The sequence below is a fragment of the Polistes fuscatus genome, unplaced genomic scaffold, assembly GCF_010416935.1.
Source record: "Polistes fuscatus isolate 324 unplaced genomic scaffold, CU_Pfus_HIC Scaffold2, whole genome shotgun sequence".
Lineage (NCBI taxonomy): Eukaryota > Metazoa > Arthropoda > Insecta > Hymenoptera > Vespidae > Polistes > Polistes fuscatus.
Genome location: NW_025113096.1, coordinates 6,510,501 through 6,524,775, shown reverse-complemented (window position 1 = coordinate 6,524,775; position 14,275 = coordinate 6,510,501). Strand labels below are relative to the sequence as shown.

The 14,275-nt window shown below is 26.9% G+C and overlaps 6 protein-coding genes across 9 annotated transcripts; 4 read left to right on the top strand and 2 right to left on the bottom strand.

Annotated features, from left to right (window-relative positions):
* The first annotated feature begins 98 nt into the window (after positions 1-98).
* Positions 99-3,084, top strand: LOC122516850 (alpha-ketoglutarate-dependent dioxygenase alkB homolog 7, mitochondrial). Of its 2 annotated transcripts, none has more exons than XM_043635045.1 (5): positions 99-216; positions 1,237-1,405; positions 1,488-1,661; positions 1,967-2,094; positions 2,175-2,378. In XM_043635045.1, the coding sequence occupies exons 1-5, from the start codon at positions 110-112 to the stop codon at positions 2,320-2,322; spliced, it is 726 nt and encodes a 241-aa protein (XP_043490980.1). In that variant the 5' UTR covers positions 99-109; the 3' UTR covers positions 2,323-2,378. The 2 variants fall into 2 exon arrangements, with proteins under 2 accessions (XP_043490980.1, XP_043490979.1); XM_043635044.1 differs by lacking the exon at positions 99-216 and adding an exon at positions 2,904-3,084 and having other exon boundaries at positions 1,064-1,405; positions 2,175-2,325.
* On the top strand, positions 2,916-5,133 carry LOC122516861 (potassium/sodium hyperpolarization-activated cyclic nucleotide-gated channel 1-like). The gene is made up of 8 exons (XM_043635061.1): positions 2,916-3,139; positions 3,235-3,450; positions 3,539-3,701; positions 3,763-3,896; positions 4,016-4,203; positions 4,293-4,498; positions 4,574-4,783; positions 4,883-5,133. Exons 1-8 carry the CDS (start codon positions 2,916-2,918, stop codon positions 5,090-5,092), a joined length of 1,551 nt encoding a protein of 516 aa, XP_043490996.1. The 3' UTR covers positions 5,093-5,133.
* Positions 5,134-5,254: 121 nt separating this feature from the next.
* LOC122516834 lies at positions 5,255-6,690 on the bottom strand. The gene has a single exon (XM_043635017.1). It carries the CDS (start codon positions 6,433-6,435, stop codon positions 5,362-5,364), a length of 1,074 nt encoding a protein of 357 aa, XP_043490952.1. The 5' UTR covers positions 6,436-6,690; the 3' UTR covers positions 5,255-5,361.
* A 323-nt stretch (positions 6,691-7,013) lies between these two features.
* Positions 7,014-8,297, top strand: LOC122516851 (ninjurin-A-like). Its single transcript, XM_043635046.1, has one exon. The coding sequence runs from the start codon at positions 7,622-7,624 to the stop codon at positions 8,291-8,293; it is 672 nt and encodes a 223-aa protein (XP_043490981.1). The 5' UTR covers positions 7,014-7,621; the 3' UTR covers positions 8,294-8,297.
* Positions 8,298-8,359: 62 nt separating this feature from the next.
* Positions 8,360-11,633, bottom strand: LOC122516833. 3 transcript variants are annotated; one of them, XM_043635016.1, is made up of 6 exons: positions 11,575-11,633; positions 9,869-9,902; positions 9,702-9,783; positions 9,398-9,609; positions 8,984-9,328; positions 8,360-8,896 (listed from the first exon to the last, which is right to left on the bottom strand). In XM_043635016.1, the coding sequence occupies exons 1-6, from the start codon at positions 11,631-11,633 to the stop codon at positions 8,552-8,554; spliced, it is 1,077 nt and encodes a 358-aa protein (XP_043490951.1). In that variant the 3' UTR covers positions 8,360-8,551. The 3 variants fall into 3 exon arrangements, with proteins under 3 accessions (XP_043490951.1, XP_043490950.1, XP_043490949.1); XM_043635015.1 differs by lacking the exon at positions 11,575-11,633 and adding an exon at positions 10,397-10,738 and having other exon boundaries at positions 9,869-9,912; XM_043635014.1 differs by lacking the exon at positions 11,575-11,633 and having other exon boundaries at positions 9,869-10,178.
* LOC122516841 lies at positions 11,622-14,195 on the top strand. Its single transcript, XM_043635028.1, has 6 exons — positions 11,622-11,707; positions 12,418-12,619; positions 13,220-13,419; positions 13,500-13,556; positions 13,643-13,746; positions 13,866-14,195. The coding sequence occupies exons 1-6, from the start codon at positions 11,651-11,653 to the stop codon at positions 14,122-14,124; spliced, it is 879 nt and encodes a 292-aa protein (XP_043490963.1). The 5' UTR covers positions 11,622-11,650; the 3' UTR covers positions 14,125-14,195.
* Positions 14,196-14,275: the final 80 nt, after the last annotated feature.

Genomic DNA, 14,275 nt, shown 5'->3' with positions numbered 1-14,275 from the left:
CGTACTATATACTTATAATCGAAATCCTGATTAGTTGAGCGTCTTGTATCACGGATAACTCTTTCCACCGCATTCTCGGTCAAACGAGCGAGGACCAAGCAATACACTAATGGAAAAATTACTTCTTCGCGTTTTCAACGTAGAAGGAACCAAAAAAAAACTCATACACGAACGTCAAAAGCAGCGTCGCACGTATTACGCCATCTTGCGACCACGGTATATATCATAGTCTGAATCCAATGCTCAATCATAGGACAGAACATCGCCCAGAGTTAACCTTTACTTTAACTTCTAATTTGCATTCTGATTGGTCGATACACGATTCCTCTCATATAAATTTTAGATAATTTTATTCTGATTCATTGGAAACATATAATTTTATCATGCTAAGATTAATCGATGACAATTCAAATGAATAACAAAATAATATTAATAACAATAGCAAAGTCAAAAATAAATCTTTCTTCTTTTCTTCATAAAAATTACATAAAATATTATATCCAAATACCTGGATATCCTGAACGCACCAATCAGCGTTTTATATAACTTATTTGCTGATTGGTAGAAATCGTAATAAAAATCATTCGAACTGTGTTTCGTAATTAATATCTCGATTAAATCTTTTTAAGACTAATTTGAAATCGAAATTTGATAGTAGTGTAATTATATAAGGTAGGTATAATTTCAAATTTTTGATAACGTTAGATTAATATAAATGTGTTCAAAACTTACCATTGTGTGTATGTAGATAATGAATTTACAAAATTCTATGAATTTACAAAAATAATCATATTACTTTTCTAAAATAATATTTGTTTCAGTTATATATAGCTCATTTAGTTAAAAATACAAGTATTGTTTAAATTTATTGTATAAATTAAATATTACCTTTTGAAGTATAAATATAGTATAATTAAATATCATTTGAATTTGTCCATTTGATGTCTTATTCAACGTACGAGATTATAGATTTGCCTTTGACTGCGCAGATACGTCATGAATACATAATAGAAAAAGAAGAAGAATATATATATATATATATATATATATATATATATAGATTACAGAAAATAAAAGAAACTAATATTATTAATATATAATAAGATTTTAATAATTATTTATAATAAATATGATAAAAGTTCTATTGTTGCGATTGATCCAAAATAATGTTTTCTATTCAGCTTCTCAAAATATTACATTGAAATTATCAAAATGTACTGTTGCAAATTTGAATAGTGTAATAAACAAGACCGACAAAAGTAACACTGCAAATTGGAAAGATGCTTTACGTATGACTATGAAAATTTATCCTGACTTTATCGTTGAAGAAGAAGAAATTTCTTTGATGAAAGAAATTGACCCATACATGCAACGTTTAAGATATGAGTTTGCACATTGGGATAACGTTAGTATAATTTACATGATTTATAATAGTTTTACTCCAACAATTTTATTCTATTCTTTCAACAAATTTACATTCTTTATAGGCTATTCATGGTTACAGAGAAACAGAGAGAAGACAATGGAATGAACAAAATACCAAAGTAATTAATCGAATACGTGAAAAAGCATTTCCGTTAGGAATGCCGCAGTTAAGTTTAGTACATGTTTTAGATTTAATGGCTGATGGATGGATAAAGCCGCATGTTGACAGTATTAGGGTAATGTTTTATTTTTAATTGTAATATAATTATAGTTATCTTTATTACTCTCTCTTTTATAAGTTTAAGTAGTAGTATATGGTGTGTTAAGGCAGTCACTTATCCAAGTAATAAACATGTTAATTGTTATTTTTCTAATGGGAACTAATTTTTTCAACAAGAGGAGTCCATTGACAATTATAATATAATTATTGTATTTATTCATAAAAATATTCTTGTATGATTTATATTGTCATGATGTCGTTCATTCTATTTATTACTATCTTGGAAAAATATTTTAATTATATGTAATATTTTATAAACAGTTTTGTGGAGATGTTATTGCTGGACTGAGTTTATTGAGCGACAGTGTGATGCGCCTAACAATGGTTGGTCACGAACAGGAATGTAAAGAAAATTTTCTTCTTCCTCGTAGATCATTATACGTTATGAGGTAATGATAACCACACTAGTTTATGTGTGTGTGCATATAATGTCAATAGTTTAATTAACATCGCATGAAATGAATTTCAGTGGTGTGGCAAGACAAAAATATAATCATGAAATTTTAAAATCTGAAGAATCCTATTTTCAAGGACACAGAATACCCAGAAATAGGCGTATATCTATAATATGCAGAAGTGAGGTAGACAAAAAACCAGAAGATATAAAAATTGATTAAATAGTAAGTATCGTACTAATTAAAATATTTCTTGTTAAAATGATTGTAATTTATTAATTGAAAAGGAAAAGCTTTATTTGTAAATAATTTCTAATTACAAGAGTTAATCTTGTTTTCTTTATAACTATTAACAAATGTACATAAAATAGATCATTATAAAAGAGAAAAAAATAATGTAGTACATAAAATTTTATCTAATTAAGAAATACATTAGCTATAGTGTCTAATGTGTTTATTTTTAATAAAAGTATGTCATATTTATGAAACATATTTAAATTACCTTGAAACAAAAGTGAACTACCTTTTATTATTCTTATTTTTATAGTTTCATTTGTTACACAAAATAATTTTTGTTAACTCAAGTAAAACTATTAAAATATCATCTATACTTATAATAATATTGTTAAGATTTATTCTGTTTTCTGATATGGATTTAATGGTGTACTTACCTGATGAAGTGGACGTAGATAAAATTACTGAGGTCAACGATTAAATTATTATTAATTATAGTATAAAAAAATATTGCATTTTTTATTTAAATTTATATTTTAAGTTTATAACAAATATTGTTACTTCTGTAGCTAACTCCAAGCATGGTTCATAATTGTGAAACATTAAAAATGGATATAAAAGAGGATATAATAACAGGATCTTCATATATAAAAAAATTTTGGTATTGTATGTTTTTTATATGCACAATAGCACTTGAACATCCATTTACAAAATGGCGATTCAAAAATAAAAGAGTATTAAATTATGAAATTAGTAGACACTTCAAATCTTATCGATATACGATACATCCTTTTAGTATTTTTAGGTTATTTATTTATATTATATTATAATTTTAATTACATAGAATAAATTAATTATACTCATAATTATAGCTCGTACGTATACGTATTCTTTCCATAGAAAATATTGGGAAGCAATAATGGTTATAACCGGCTTTATAACTCTAATTATTAATCCCATATTTCTTTCATTTTATATGAACAAGAAAGAACAATGGTACATATTTAGTAACGTCTTAGATGGTATTATTTTATGTGATACAATTATGTGCTTTTTTACTGGATATTACGATCATTGGACAAACATCGTTATTTTAGATCGTCGTATAATTGCAATGTATGTAAAGCAATTGAATTTCTTCATACTCATTTTACTTTCGATATTCACTACATTTATTATATTTAATAAAATGTTTTTCAATTAGAAAATATATGAAAAGTACTTTTATAGTGGATGTTTTATCTATTTTACCATATCAATTAATTGATTTTATAATCTATAAATCAGTTTGGTATTGTGCTATGCTCAAATTAATAAAAATTATTAGAATACGAGCAATTATTATTTATTCTCGAAGACTCTGTTTTGTGAGTATTTTGTGAAACTATTTAAAATAATTTTTGCAATTAGATTTTGTAATATTTTTAGATATATCATATGGATCGTCAATGGTATCAATTATTTGAAATGATTATGATTATCATAATATCTATTAACTGGGCAGCATGTCTTGAATATTTTATACCATTGACGGTGTCCAATATTTATGGAAGAAACAGAGGGTAAATATTTCTAAAGTGAACTATTATTATCTGAATCATTTTTCGTTTTCAATAATTCTTATCAAATAGAAGTTATTTAAATAACAATATAAATAAAATTGATGCACACATTTTTACAGGTCATGGGTTGATTCCCCTGCATTAAAGGAAAGAACAACAAATTATGGAAAATATTTAATTTGCTTGAACAGAGCTATTATTGCTCTAGTTTGTTCAGCTCATTATTTAGACATGAAAACGCCAGACGATATTTTATTAAATATTGTATTATCAATCATTGGTATTCTTGGCTTTATTTATGTTTTAGGTAAACAACGTAATTACAAATGGAACGTTAAAATTTTAGATTTAATGTATTCTATATATTAGCATATTTTATTACGCGTATACTTTTAGCACAACTTATGCAGTTTATAATAACATTGCATTCGGCTACCAAAAAGCACTATAAACATATTCAACAATTACAAGAATATATGAGATATAAGGAATTACCGTATGCATTACAATGCCGTCTATTAGAATATTTTAATTATTATAACAAAAAAAATTTAGATAGACATCAACGTATAATCAATCAAGTTTCCTCTTATCTGCAAGAGGTTCGAATAAATATTATATTTGTAATATATCCAAAAAGAATTTATGAAAACGAACGAACCCTTTTATTCTTCCAGGAACTTATTTTGCACACTTACAGGAAATTTATTAGTAATGTGCCATTATGTCAACATATTCCAAAATCAGTTGCTTATCAATTAACAAATATGTTACACTCTGTAATTTATTTGGAAAATGACATAATAGTCAAAGCTGGCGAAGAAGAAGATGGACTCTATTTTATCGCATCTGGCACAGTTGCGGTTTATACCAACTTATGGAAAGAGGTTTTTCTGATGAAATTAAATCATATTTTTTAAAGACTAGTTATTTTTTCAATTGATATCAATTTATAAGAAGAAGTAATATTTTATATAAATATTTAGGTTTGTCATTTAGGAGATGGAGCATATTTTGGAGACTTAGCTTTATTCGTGAAAAGTATGCATCATACTGCTAATATCATTGCCATAGAAACTTGTGAGATTTATATATTATACAGAGTGAATTTTCAAAACATTATGGAATCTCATCCAGATTTATTTAATATTTTGTATAATGCAGTGTTAAAGTTTGTGAAAAAACTTGAATCCTAAAATAGCTTCGATTAAACGTTCTAATTTTTTTTTATAACTAATTTAAATAGTAGTTAACTAATAGATCATTAATTATATTAGGCTTAATATATTTTGCATTTTGTTTAATATTAAATGAATATTTTTAATATTTTGATTATTATTTAATTTAATTTACGGTTAAATAAAATTCAAATGTTTAGTTTTTATTATTGCTCTTGAATGTTGAGAAAAACTATTTCCCATATATTAATAATTGTTTTTTATAATTACTTAAATAATTACTGTACTTAGTAGTGAAAAAAACCTTTATACTTTCGAGGATTTTTATAAGATTGTTGATAAACCGTCATAAGTCTCCAATGTTCCGGATAATCAGTATCTCTAGAACCGTTAATGACGCTAAAAGGTGGAGATAAAGTTTCTATACTAAAGGATCTTTTAGCAAATGGTGTTTTTGGTCGTGGTACATCTACCTTTTGTAGTAACCGTTTATTATTCGATTCCATATCTAAAGCGATTCCTATAGCTGATCTGATTAATCTGGGATCGTTTTCTTTTTTATTTTCATAGATCGCACCATTTCTGATAGAATATTGCGATCTAGAACGTTCCCGTAAAGTTGATTTTTGTGTGTTCATAAAATTCGTGTATTTGCAACGATGCTTGCAATTGTTTTGATTTTCTTGTAAATTATTATGTAATAATTTTTCTTCATCTTTTTTTAAGAGACTCGTCTGATAAATTTCACGATACTTACTATCGTTATGTGAACGCAAATGATCCCGTCTCAATTTTGGAACACCTTGTACGAGTTCAAAAATTGCAGGTGCAGCTCCACCTTCTGATCCATCGATATGAGTTGGTTTTGGTGGTTCATAAATTGGATCCACTGGAGTTTGCCAACAAATAGCTAAATCCATTTTCGTTTCTGGTTTTTTGTAGCCTAATATAGAATCGCAGTAATATTTGGATTCTATCTTGTTACAACTATTACTCTTACACCTACTGTTTTTACATTGTTCATTTAACAATGGCAAATGAAAAGATTCCTTTAACTTGAAATTCTTCATTACGTCGTCATTTACTTTATCAGGAAGCGGCTGATGCTTTAAATTCTCTGCATGTAGCTTTTTTGCCATAGCGAATCTATTGTAGCTCTGTGGTAGCTCTTGATAACCTTCGTTTAATTCTATGTTATGGTTTTGTCGATTTTTAGAATAATCGGTCATTGTTTTTTTAATAGATGAAATTTTCAAATTATCTGATACGTATTTGGGCAAACAACATTCGTGGGTTCTCTTACTTTTCGGAACATCCATCACGCCTGGACACGCAGCACAACATTTCTTATAAGATATCATTTCAATTTTTTACAAACAAAAGAATCAATCGTACGATGAAATATAATAAATTAAATATTCATCCAAATACGACATGTTCGTTTTATATTTAATTTTAAATTGTTGAAAACTAAAATAGAATTTCTCGAATGTTTATAGGAATACAGGCCTGAAAAATATAACTTTTATATATATGAATGTAACTGTTTGCTTGACAACGGACCATTCAATAATTTTATCTCAATTCTTTCCGTAAATAAGTTTATTTTATATAAAAAAAAGAATGAGAATAAAATCATTGCAACAGGTTGAAGAAAAATAGGACAATATTTTAATTTCGAATTCTTTCCGTAATTTTTTTCCGTGAAAAAGAAATTATATAAAGTTAGATTTAATTTATTTATTTATTTATTTAAATTCACTGTAAAAAAAAATCAGGAATGATATCATTGCAGCAGGTTGAAAAAAGAAGCAGAAATGAGTCAAGGACAAAGATTCTTTTTGTTTCTTTTTAGAGACGTACTTTCACTTATCCTTTTATTCACTCTCTTCTCGGATTTAAAAAAAAATAAAAAATAACGGTTATAAATTCATTAGGTTTTCTAAGTTAGATTGTATCATCAAATGAATCAACTATTTGCTATTAAGTGACCTTTTGTATGTGAATCGATGGAGACTTTTAAGCGTTCAGTAACTGTATGAACGCTCTTGTGTGATACTATTAGTATATCGATCTAGAAAATATTATTTTTTAAATTATCCGACTTGTATAAAAAAAATGAAATCTAAAGAATTATTTATTTTTCTGAATAATGGGAAATATCATCTCGCGTAAGATTCTCCGAATCGTCCGCACGCAATTTTAAATAGAGACTAGAGCATTCATCTAATTATACAAAGAATGATTCACGACATACGTTTGAACGTACAGACCGTGTTGTTCGCGTGTACCCAGTTATAATAAAAATCAAGATTTACCAACGTTTATTGTGTTTTATTCATTCGTTGTATTTGTACCGTTCGTTGGATTATCTCATAAAACGGAATAAAATAATAGCGGGTAACTGTTATGACAAGTGCCATGTGTTTTTGAATGAATAAATCAAATCAATAACTAAATAAAGGAGTTGTTCTATTGTGTGGTGCTTCGTAATTAAAAACAAGTAAAAAAACACAAACAATTAAATCGTTTTCCTATGTACTCGTAATGAATAATCTAACGAAAGATAATCACGATGAAATCCTATATATGGATGAAATTCCGGATGAGAAAAAGCAACTATTATCTGCCAAGTTGGAAAATGCATTGCCACTCGTGGAACCACGCTTGGGTGGAATTCTAGAAACAGACAACACTTACAATCCACGGCCGACTTCGGGTCCGGAAATAGACGACCTAGAACCTGGGATTCTTTCACGTCCGGGTGACAAAGGTATCGACGATGGACTGTTTCCAGAATTACCATCAAACAATCCTAATGGACAATACCCTTCTTTTCCTTTGCCACCACCGATTCAACCATCGATACCGGATGTGAACATTTATCAGCACAAAAAAACTCTTGCACAAGGGATGATGGATCTAGCATTGTTATCAGCTAATGCCAATCAATTGCGTTACGTTCTACAAACAGATGGTCGGCATCCTTATTATTATCCTTCACTAGCTATGATTAGTTCTAGTTTGCTTATTCAAATTATAGTTGGTATTGGATTAATTTGGAACAGCAGATATGACGTTAAAGTTGACGCGCAAATGTGTAAAGCTGATACGGCTAATAATTGGACCGTTATCGGTATATTTCTCGTTACGATTCTCAATGTTTTTATTTCGTCGTTCGGTGTAGTCGACCTAATAACGACTTCTACCACATCCTAACAATTATATAAATTTATTTATGACGTCTTAACGTCCGTTTTCTTGGAAATCAAAAATACTCTTTTATTATGTGATAATATAACATATATTCATTGTATAATCTAATCTAATCGGGGATTTGGTTTTTTAGTATTTTATTTAACAACATTTTTGTTTTTATAAGTGAAATCTAGTTGATCTATGATGTTCTTAGAAACATTCATTTTTAAAATATTTAATTATACATATGTTTTTTTATACAAAAATATTATAACAGCATTAAACTCTAATGCACAGTGGCATAATTGTTAATATATTTTTTAATTGTAACGCAAGTTCTTCTTTATTTTTTCCAAGCGTTTCTTTTATTTGACTCAGTTGAACGGTTACATCCTTCAACCATTTATTAACTTCACATTTGATGTCGGGTGTTCTCAGTAAACGAGATGTACATTGAAAATCATTGTAGTATTCTGCATCATCTTTTGCTTTTTTTGAGCAAATAGAATTAAATTTTTTTTTTATAATGTGTTCCAGCAAAGAAACGAAACTAACTATTTCATCCCAATTTATACTACTTTTATTAATATCTACAGATTTTTCATGCTCCTTGATCACAGTTATCTAAAACCAATTAGATTATATTACTGGCAACTTTATCTATATATATCCTTATATTTAGAAAATAATTAAATATAAAAAAAAATATACCATCCAGTCATAAAATATATACTCTTTTTCCATCCACTTTAAATGTACATCCAACATCGCTCCTATGTTGTACAACTCTGATTTTAGTTGCTTAGATTGAACAAAATTAGAATCTGTATCTTGTACGACGAATAAACTTTTGACAAATGCAATATCCATAACGTTCATATGAGCAAGACAATCAAAATTCAAGCTTGCACTGTGAGCTTTAGTTGACAATTTAGTTTTGATATCGATTAATTCGGATATACATTTAATATTAAAATTAACTTTACTATTGTGATGAATAATATTTTTTATTTGAGCATTCAAAGAACATGATGTTTCTACCATAGATATTTCTTTCTAAAATAATATTCTATTTTAATGATGTGTTATTCTTAAAATTATTTTTCTTAAAGTTTGCATATTTACCAAAGATAAGTCAGGAGATGAACATTCCTTTCCTAAAATACTAGATATCAAGTTGATTCGTACAACAATGTTCAAAACATTTTGCGTCGCTAAAAGCCATGCAAATGCTAATAAAAGTACTCTATTGTTACGACAACTTTCAGATAAATTATAAAACTCAATTGCTGGATATTGTAAATAGGCGAAATATAATTTTGTAGCAGATAATTTATCTGAAACATTATATTCGTTATAACAAAACAAAATGGTCCAATAAATAGCAACAAGTAATATGTGTACACATCCAAAAAATTTACAAACTTACCGTATTCCTCAAAGTTTATATTATTTTGATTTTCTTTTGCAGCGTACAAACTTAATATGTGCAATATCGTCCACAATGTATCCTAGATAATAAAATATGCATTAAGATAAGGTAATACTCAGAGTAAATACGATAAAAAGAAATTCGTTGTTACATTGGAGACTTACTGATTGTTCTTTTGGATCATTAAATTTAGATAACCTAAAACATTCTGGTTGAATTGCAACTTTGATTGATAAATTCAAATGTTTGCATAACAATTCAATAATGTTTTTAATATCTGACATGATTTAAAGCTATGGTAATTAAATATTTCGTCACGTGATCATTCATTGTCATCATCATAACACACGTGATCATCAGACACGTAATCATTATACTTGATCAATTATTTGATCACGTGTAATAAAAATAAAGAAAAAACGAAACAATTTTGTCAAAAAAAGTAATTAACTAAATTAATTAATTAATAATTACTTAAATAGTTATTTGTATATTTTATTACAGAAAAAAATAAACAACGTCCAAAGTAAAATAAATACAATGTAAATAAAATTAAGTGTGTTTACATTTTTTCTACAATTAAAAATAATTAAAAATGAAAGTAAAGTTAAATGTAAAACGATTGATAACCACTTCCGTGATAGCAATTAAAATTTGTGGTATTTTTTTCTAATCCTGATAATAAAACTCACGATTAAAATTAACAGAGATGACGTATTCAACTGAGGCGAAGGATTTAACATTCCCACTTTTATTTCCAACACACATCTGTACCTTTTAAATATACAATTATCTACATGCTATCATAAGGTGTCTATTTATTGGGCTATAAATATTTATTCTTGGTCATTTGTATAAAGTCCATCAGTGTATACGAATAGCATTAAATATTAATTCTAAAACAAATCTTATTATTCAAAAAGCATAGTTTGGATTATAAATACAAGTTTGTGCGATCTTTATATTAAACTTGTCTACAATTTTTAATATAACACAAGAAAATCCGGTTAGCAATATGTTTATCACTGTGTGGTTTCCTCTTGGCAAATGATCTCAAGTGATTAACAAATGCTGGTTTTTCCCTACCAGTACTTTTAATCCTAACCTGACGTTCTTCTATGATACCATAATCTTTTAATGTATTTGTTCTTTATTGTTTCTAACGCAATGAACTATTAAATCCTATTCTCTCATTCTCTGATTACCATTATGTGTGAGCAAGTGTTTCCTCGAGTGGCAATTTAATTAGATTTTAATCGAACTGATCCAAATAAAACGTTTCATTTTCATTTTGTTATACGAACCAAACAGAGTTTAAAGAAAAATAGACAAAAATATATACAGGGTGAGTCACGGAACGTGAAGTTTCAAAATAACTCAATAACAATATAAAATATACATTGTATGAAAAAATGTTTTCTGCATTTCGAACACTTGTGATAATAAAAGTTTATTTGTGAATATCTCAGCAATTATTCATTTTAGGACCAACATAGTATGATAGTTTTTTATGCAGAATTTGATGCTTTTTACCAGAATCCAGAAAAAAATTAGGCATTCCATTTAAAAAAATAACGATGACCTTGATATCTCATAAAAAAATGACCTTAAAAAAAAGTTTTTTTACCATTACATTTGTCCCCTAATTTATTTTATCTATGCAAGAAACATTTTTTCATACAATGTATATTTAACTAGTTATTTTGAAACGTCACGTTTCGTGACTGACCTTTATATGGCTATATATTTAAGTATGTATGCGTGCATACGTATATAAATATATATACATGTATATATAAGTGAACATATAAAGAAAAGGATAAAAGGAGGAAAAAGAAAAAAACAAATTTTGAAAGAGTAGGAGAATCACCTGAGAGAAGTCACAAGGAAACAAATTAAGAAAGTGATTTGTTGTATCGAAAAAAGCATTCAATTGAATCAAAGAGATGACAAAACAACATACTTTAAGTCGTATTTTCTTGAATGCCTGTGTTATATTATTGGTAAGTTTTTTATTTTTATATACGATTTATAAATAATTTTTATCTGTTGAAATATATATGTTACTGTCAATGTGTAATGCTGACATTGTACAGAATGCCCGAGCGATTTTTAAATTTTCATAGTTTGCTTCACTTACAATAGCTTGAGATCAATACCCCCTCTGTGCTTTAACACACCCCACTGAAGCACATTTTATAGATAGGCCGAAACCTTCTGGACATTCTATAGAATGACTGAACAATCTGTGAAATACTGCTTATTAAACTTATTGCCGGTTTTACGTGGCATTCTATAGAATATCCACTAAATACATATACATATTGGCCATAATATATACATCGTACGTTTCATATTTGTATTTTATAATATTATTTGATTTTAAGATAACAACAAATATAATATTAAGGTTCAAGATAATATTTATTTACAAGATATTTGATATACATAGTCCTTGCACTTTACCCTACGCGGGAAATTCAAAAAGTACGAGTTGTGTTTTCTTCAATATTTGTTAAAATGACGGCATCTTTCTTTCTTTTTACATTAACTCTTTATTAATATGATTTATAAGATGTTAACGTATAATTTGACGAATATGTAATACGTAAAAATGTATATAATTTTGTTTATTTATACAAATTACATTTTTCAGGACTCGTGAACACAGTATAAATTATTTTGTTATCTTGTGATAATATTTATTTTGCAGTTTTTTAAAAATGTTCGTACTTATCCGCAAGTAGAAGTTGATAAATCGATACAAAATGGAAACCAAACAATTTCTATACTTAATAGAAAGGATCAATCATCAATCTCTGAAACAAATCGCATCCATAACCGCGATTCAAATTCAAGAGCTCGATTATTTCAATATGATAATCCAAAATTACTTGATCAAGCTAATGAACATGGTAAATAAATTGTTATTAATAAATAGGATTAAAATAATACATTAATAAATAATAGCATTATAATAAATAAAATATATATACATATATTATTTTTTTCGAAATTCTTAAATTTTATAGGAATAGGGCAAAAAATGTTACTTGAGCAGCAATTTAATGCTGGTTAGCTACAACCATTTTTTAAATATTTTTTTTATATATAATGCTTATATTTATTTTATATATTTATTAGTAACCATTCTTGTCTAAAGATTCCAAATTTTCTCTACCTAAGCTATAATGTGCAGTCTTCCTTTCTGTGTCTCTTATTCCTGTTTTCTTTGTCCATATTTTCTTATACCTTTCTTTAACTCCTTCCCTAAATTAACTCCTTAGCCCTGAATTTTTTTTTAATATTTTTTTAATGCTTATTTAATACTTTTTAATACTTATTTTAATTTGTTTTTAATACTTATACATTTGTTATTTTACATTAATGAACTTAAATAAATAACTAAATATAAATTATAAATATAATTTTTTATGTGTACGACTTTGACAGTAATATAAGTTAGAAATTTGTAAAATATTTTTAATCTTTGTATTAAAAATTTTGTTCAACAGAACATATAGACGGTAAATTTTTTTTTCCGACGGAAAATATACCATATACCGATTCACTATTATCAATATCGCCACGAATATTGGTACCAATTTGTCATGGATCAACTTTTTGCGAAAGAATAGACAATTATCCCGAAGAAATAATAAATAATGCTATTCAACAGAATAATAGTATACAATTTTTTGCCACTATAGATGTGGTGAGAAATAGCTTTTTGTTTTTATATATTATATCAGATTTTATTACAAAATAAAACAATAAAATGTTTACTTATTTTAGATACCCGATGTTGTAAAGAGAATCGGTGTAGACAGTACACCTCTTTGTGTATCTACTGTAAGTTTTTATAATCAGAAAAATTCGTATGCATTTTATTTTTAATTTATTAAGTCTTATTTTTAATATCTATTATCGTTCAATAGGAACTTGTAATTTATCCAAGATCAGCGGAAAGTAAGAGCAAGCAATGGTCTGTAATTGTAAATCAAGACAATTTTAAACAAGGAGTACGAATCGAAACATGCAGGTTTGTAAAACTTTATTCAACATTATAGAATATTAGAAAACAATCAAGTAAAATCAAATAATTATTTTTAGTAAAATCGTATATATTAAAATAATATAATTTATTATTATTATTAACAGTAATGAAAATAGCAAGTGCAATATAATGGACAATCTTCCCGAAGGCTACAAAACAATATGCAAACAAAAATACATTTATCGTCAACTAGCTGCTCTTTCAGAAAATGGTAAAATTAATGTAGATATGTTTCGTTTCCCATCGAATTGTTGTTGTCACGTTAAATTTACTGGAGACCCAACTACCAGATTGGGAATATTTGGTGATCAAAGAAATAAACAAAAAACCGATACAAATAATCGTATTAAAGCACCACTTTGATTTATTAAATTTATATGTGAAGTATTTTATTTTTGATAAATAATGCTACATATTTTTAAATAATTATTATCATTTTTATTGAGTGAATAAAAAAAACAAAATGAAATTAATATATAATAAATATTTTACGATTATTAACTTTAAAAGGCTC

What these genes read in the sequence shown, in the direction of transcription:
- LOC122516850 (XM_043635044.1), top strand. Translation starts at nt 1,130, where the DNA reads ATGATAAAAGTTCTATTGTTGCGATTGATCCAAAATAATGTTTTCTAT. An exon ending in CGCATGTTGACAGTATTAGG is followed by an intron (nt 1,662 to 1,966) that starts GTAATGTTTTAT and finishes TTTTATAAACAG; the next exon opens with TTTTGTGGAGATGTTATTGC. An exon ending in AGATCATTATACGTTATGAG is followed by an intron (nt 2,095 to 2,174) that starts GTAATGATAACC and finishes AATGAATTTCAG; the next exon opens with TGGTGTGGCAAGACAAAAAT.
- LOC122516861 (XM_043635061.1), top strand. Translation starts at nt 2,916, where the DNA reads ATGGTTCATAATTGTGAAACATTAAAAATGGATATAAAAGAGGATATA. An exon ending in CATCCTTTTAGTATTTTTAG is followed by an intron (nt 3,140 to 3,234) that starts GTTATTTATTTA and finishes TTCTTTCCATAG; the next exon opens with AAAATATTGGGAAGCAATAA. An exon ending in TGGCTTTATTTATGTTTTAG is followed by an intron (nt 4,204 to 4,292) that starts GTAAACAACGTA and finishes GTATACTTTTAG; the next exon opens with CACAACTTATGCAGTTTATA.
- LOC122516834 (XM_043635017.1), bottom strand. Translation starts at nt 6,435, where the DNA reads ATGATATCTTATAAGAAATGTTGTGCTGCGTGTCCAGGCGTGATGGAT.
- LOC122516851 (XM_043635046.1), top strand. Translation starts at nt 7,622, where the DNA reads ATGAATAATCTAACGAAAGATAATCACGATGAAATCCTATATATGGAT.
- LOC122516833 (XM_043635015.1), bottom strand. Translation starts at nt 10,472, where the DNA reads ATGTGTGTTGGAAATAAAAGTGGGAATGTTAAATCCTTCGCCTCAGTT. An exon ending in TATAAACTTTGAGGAATACG is followed by an intron (nt 9,610 to 9,701) that starts GTAAGTTTGTAA and finishes ATAATGTTTCAG; the next exon opens with ATAAATTATCTGCTACAAAA. An exon ending in ATATATTTTATGACTGGATG is followed by an intron (nt 8,897 to 8,983) that starts GTATATTTTTTT and finishes AATTGGTTTTAG; the next exon opens with ATAACTGTGATCAAGGAGCA.
- LOC122516841 (XM_043635028.1), top strand. Translation starts at nt 11,651, where the DNA reads ATGACAAAACAACATACTTTAAGTCGTATTTTCTTGAATGCCTGTGTT. An exon ending in TGATCAAGCTAATGAACATG is followed by an intron (nt 12,620 to 13,219) that starts GTAAATAAATTG and finishes TTTGTTCAACAG; the next exon opens with AACATATAGACGGTAAATTT. An exon ending in GTACGAATCGAAACATGCAG is followed by an intron (nt 13,747 to 13,865) that starts GTTTGTAAAACT and finishes TATTATTAACAG; the next exon opens with TAATGAAAATAGCAAGTGCA.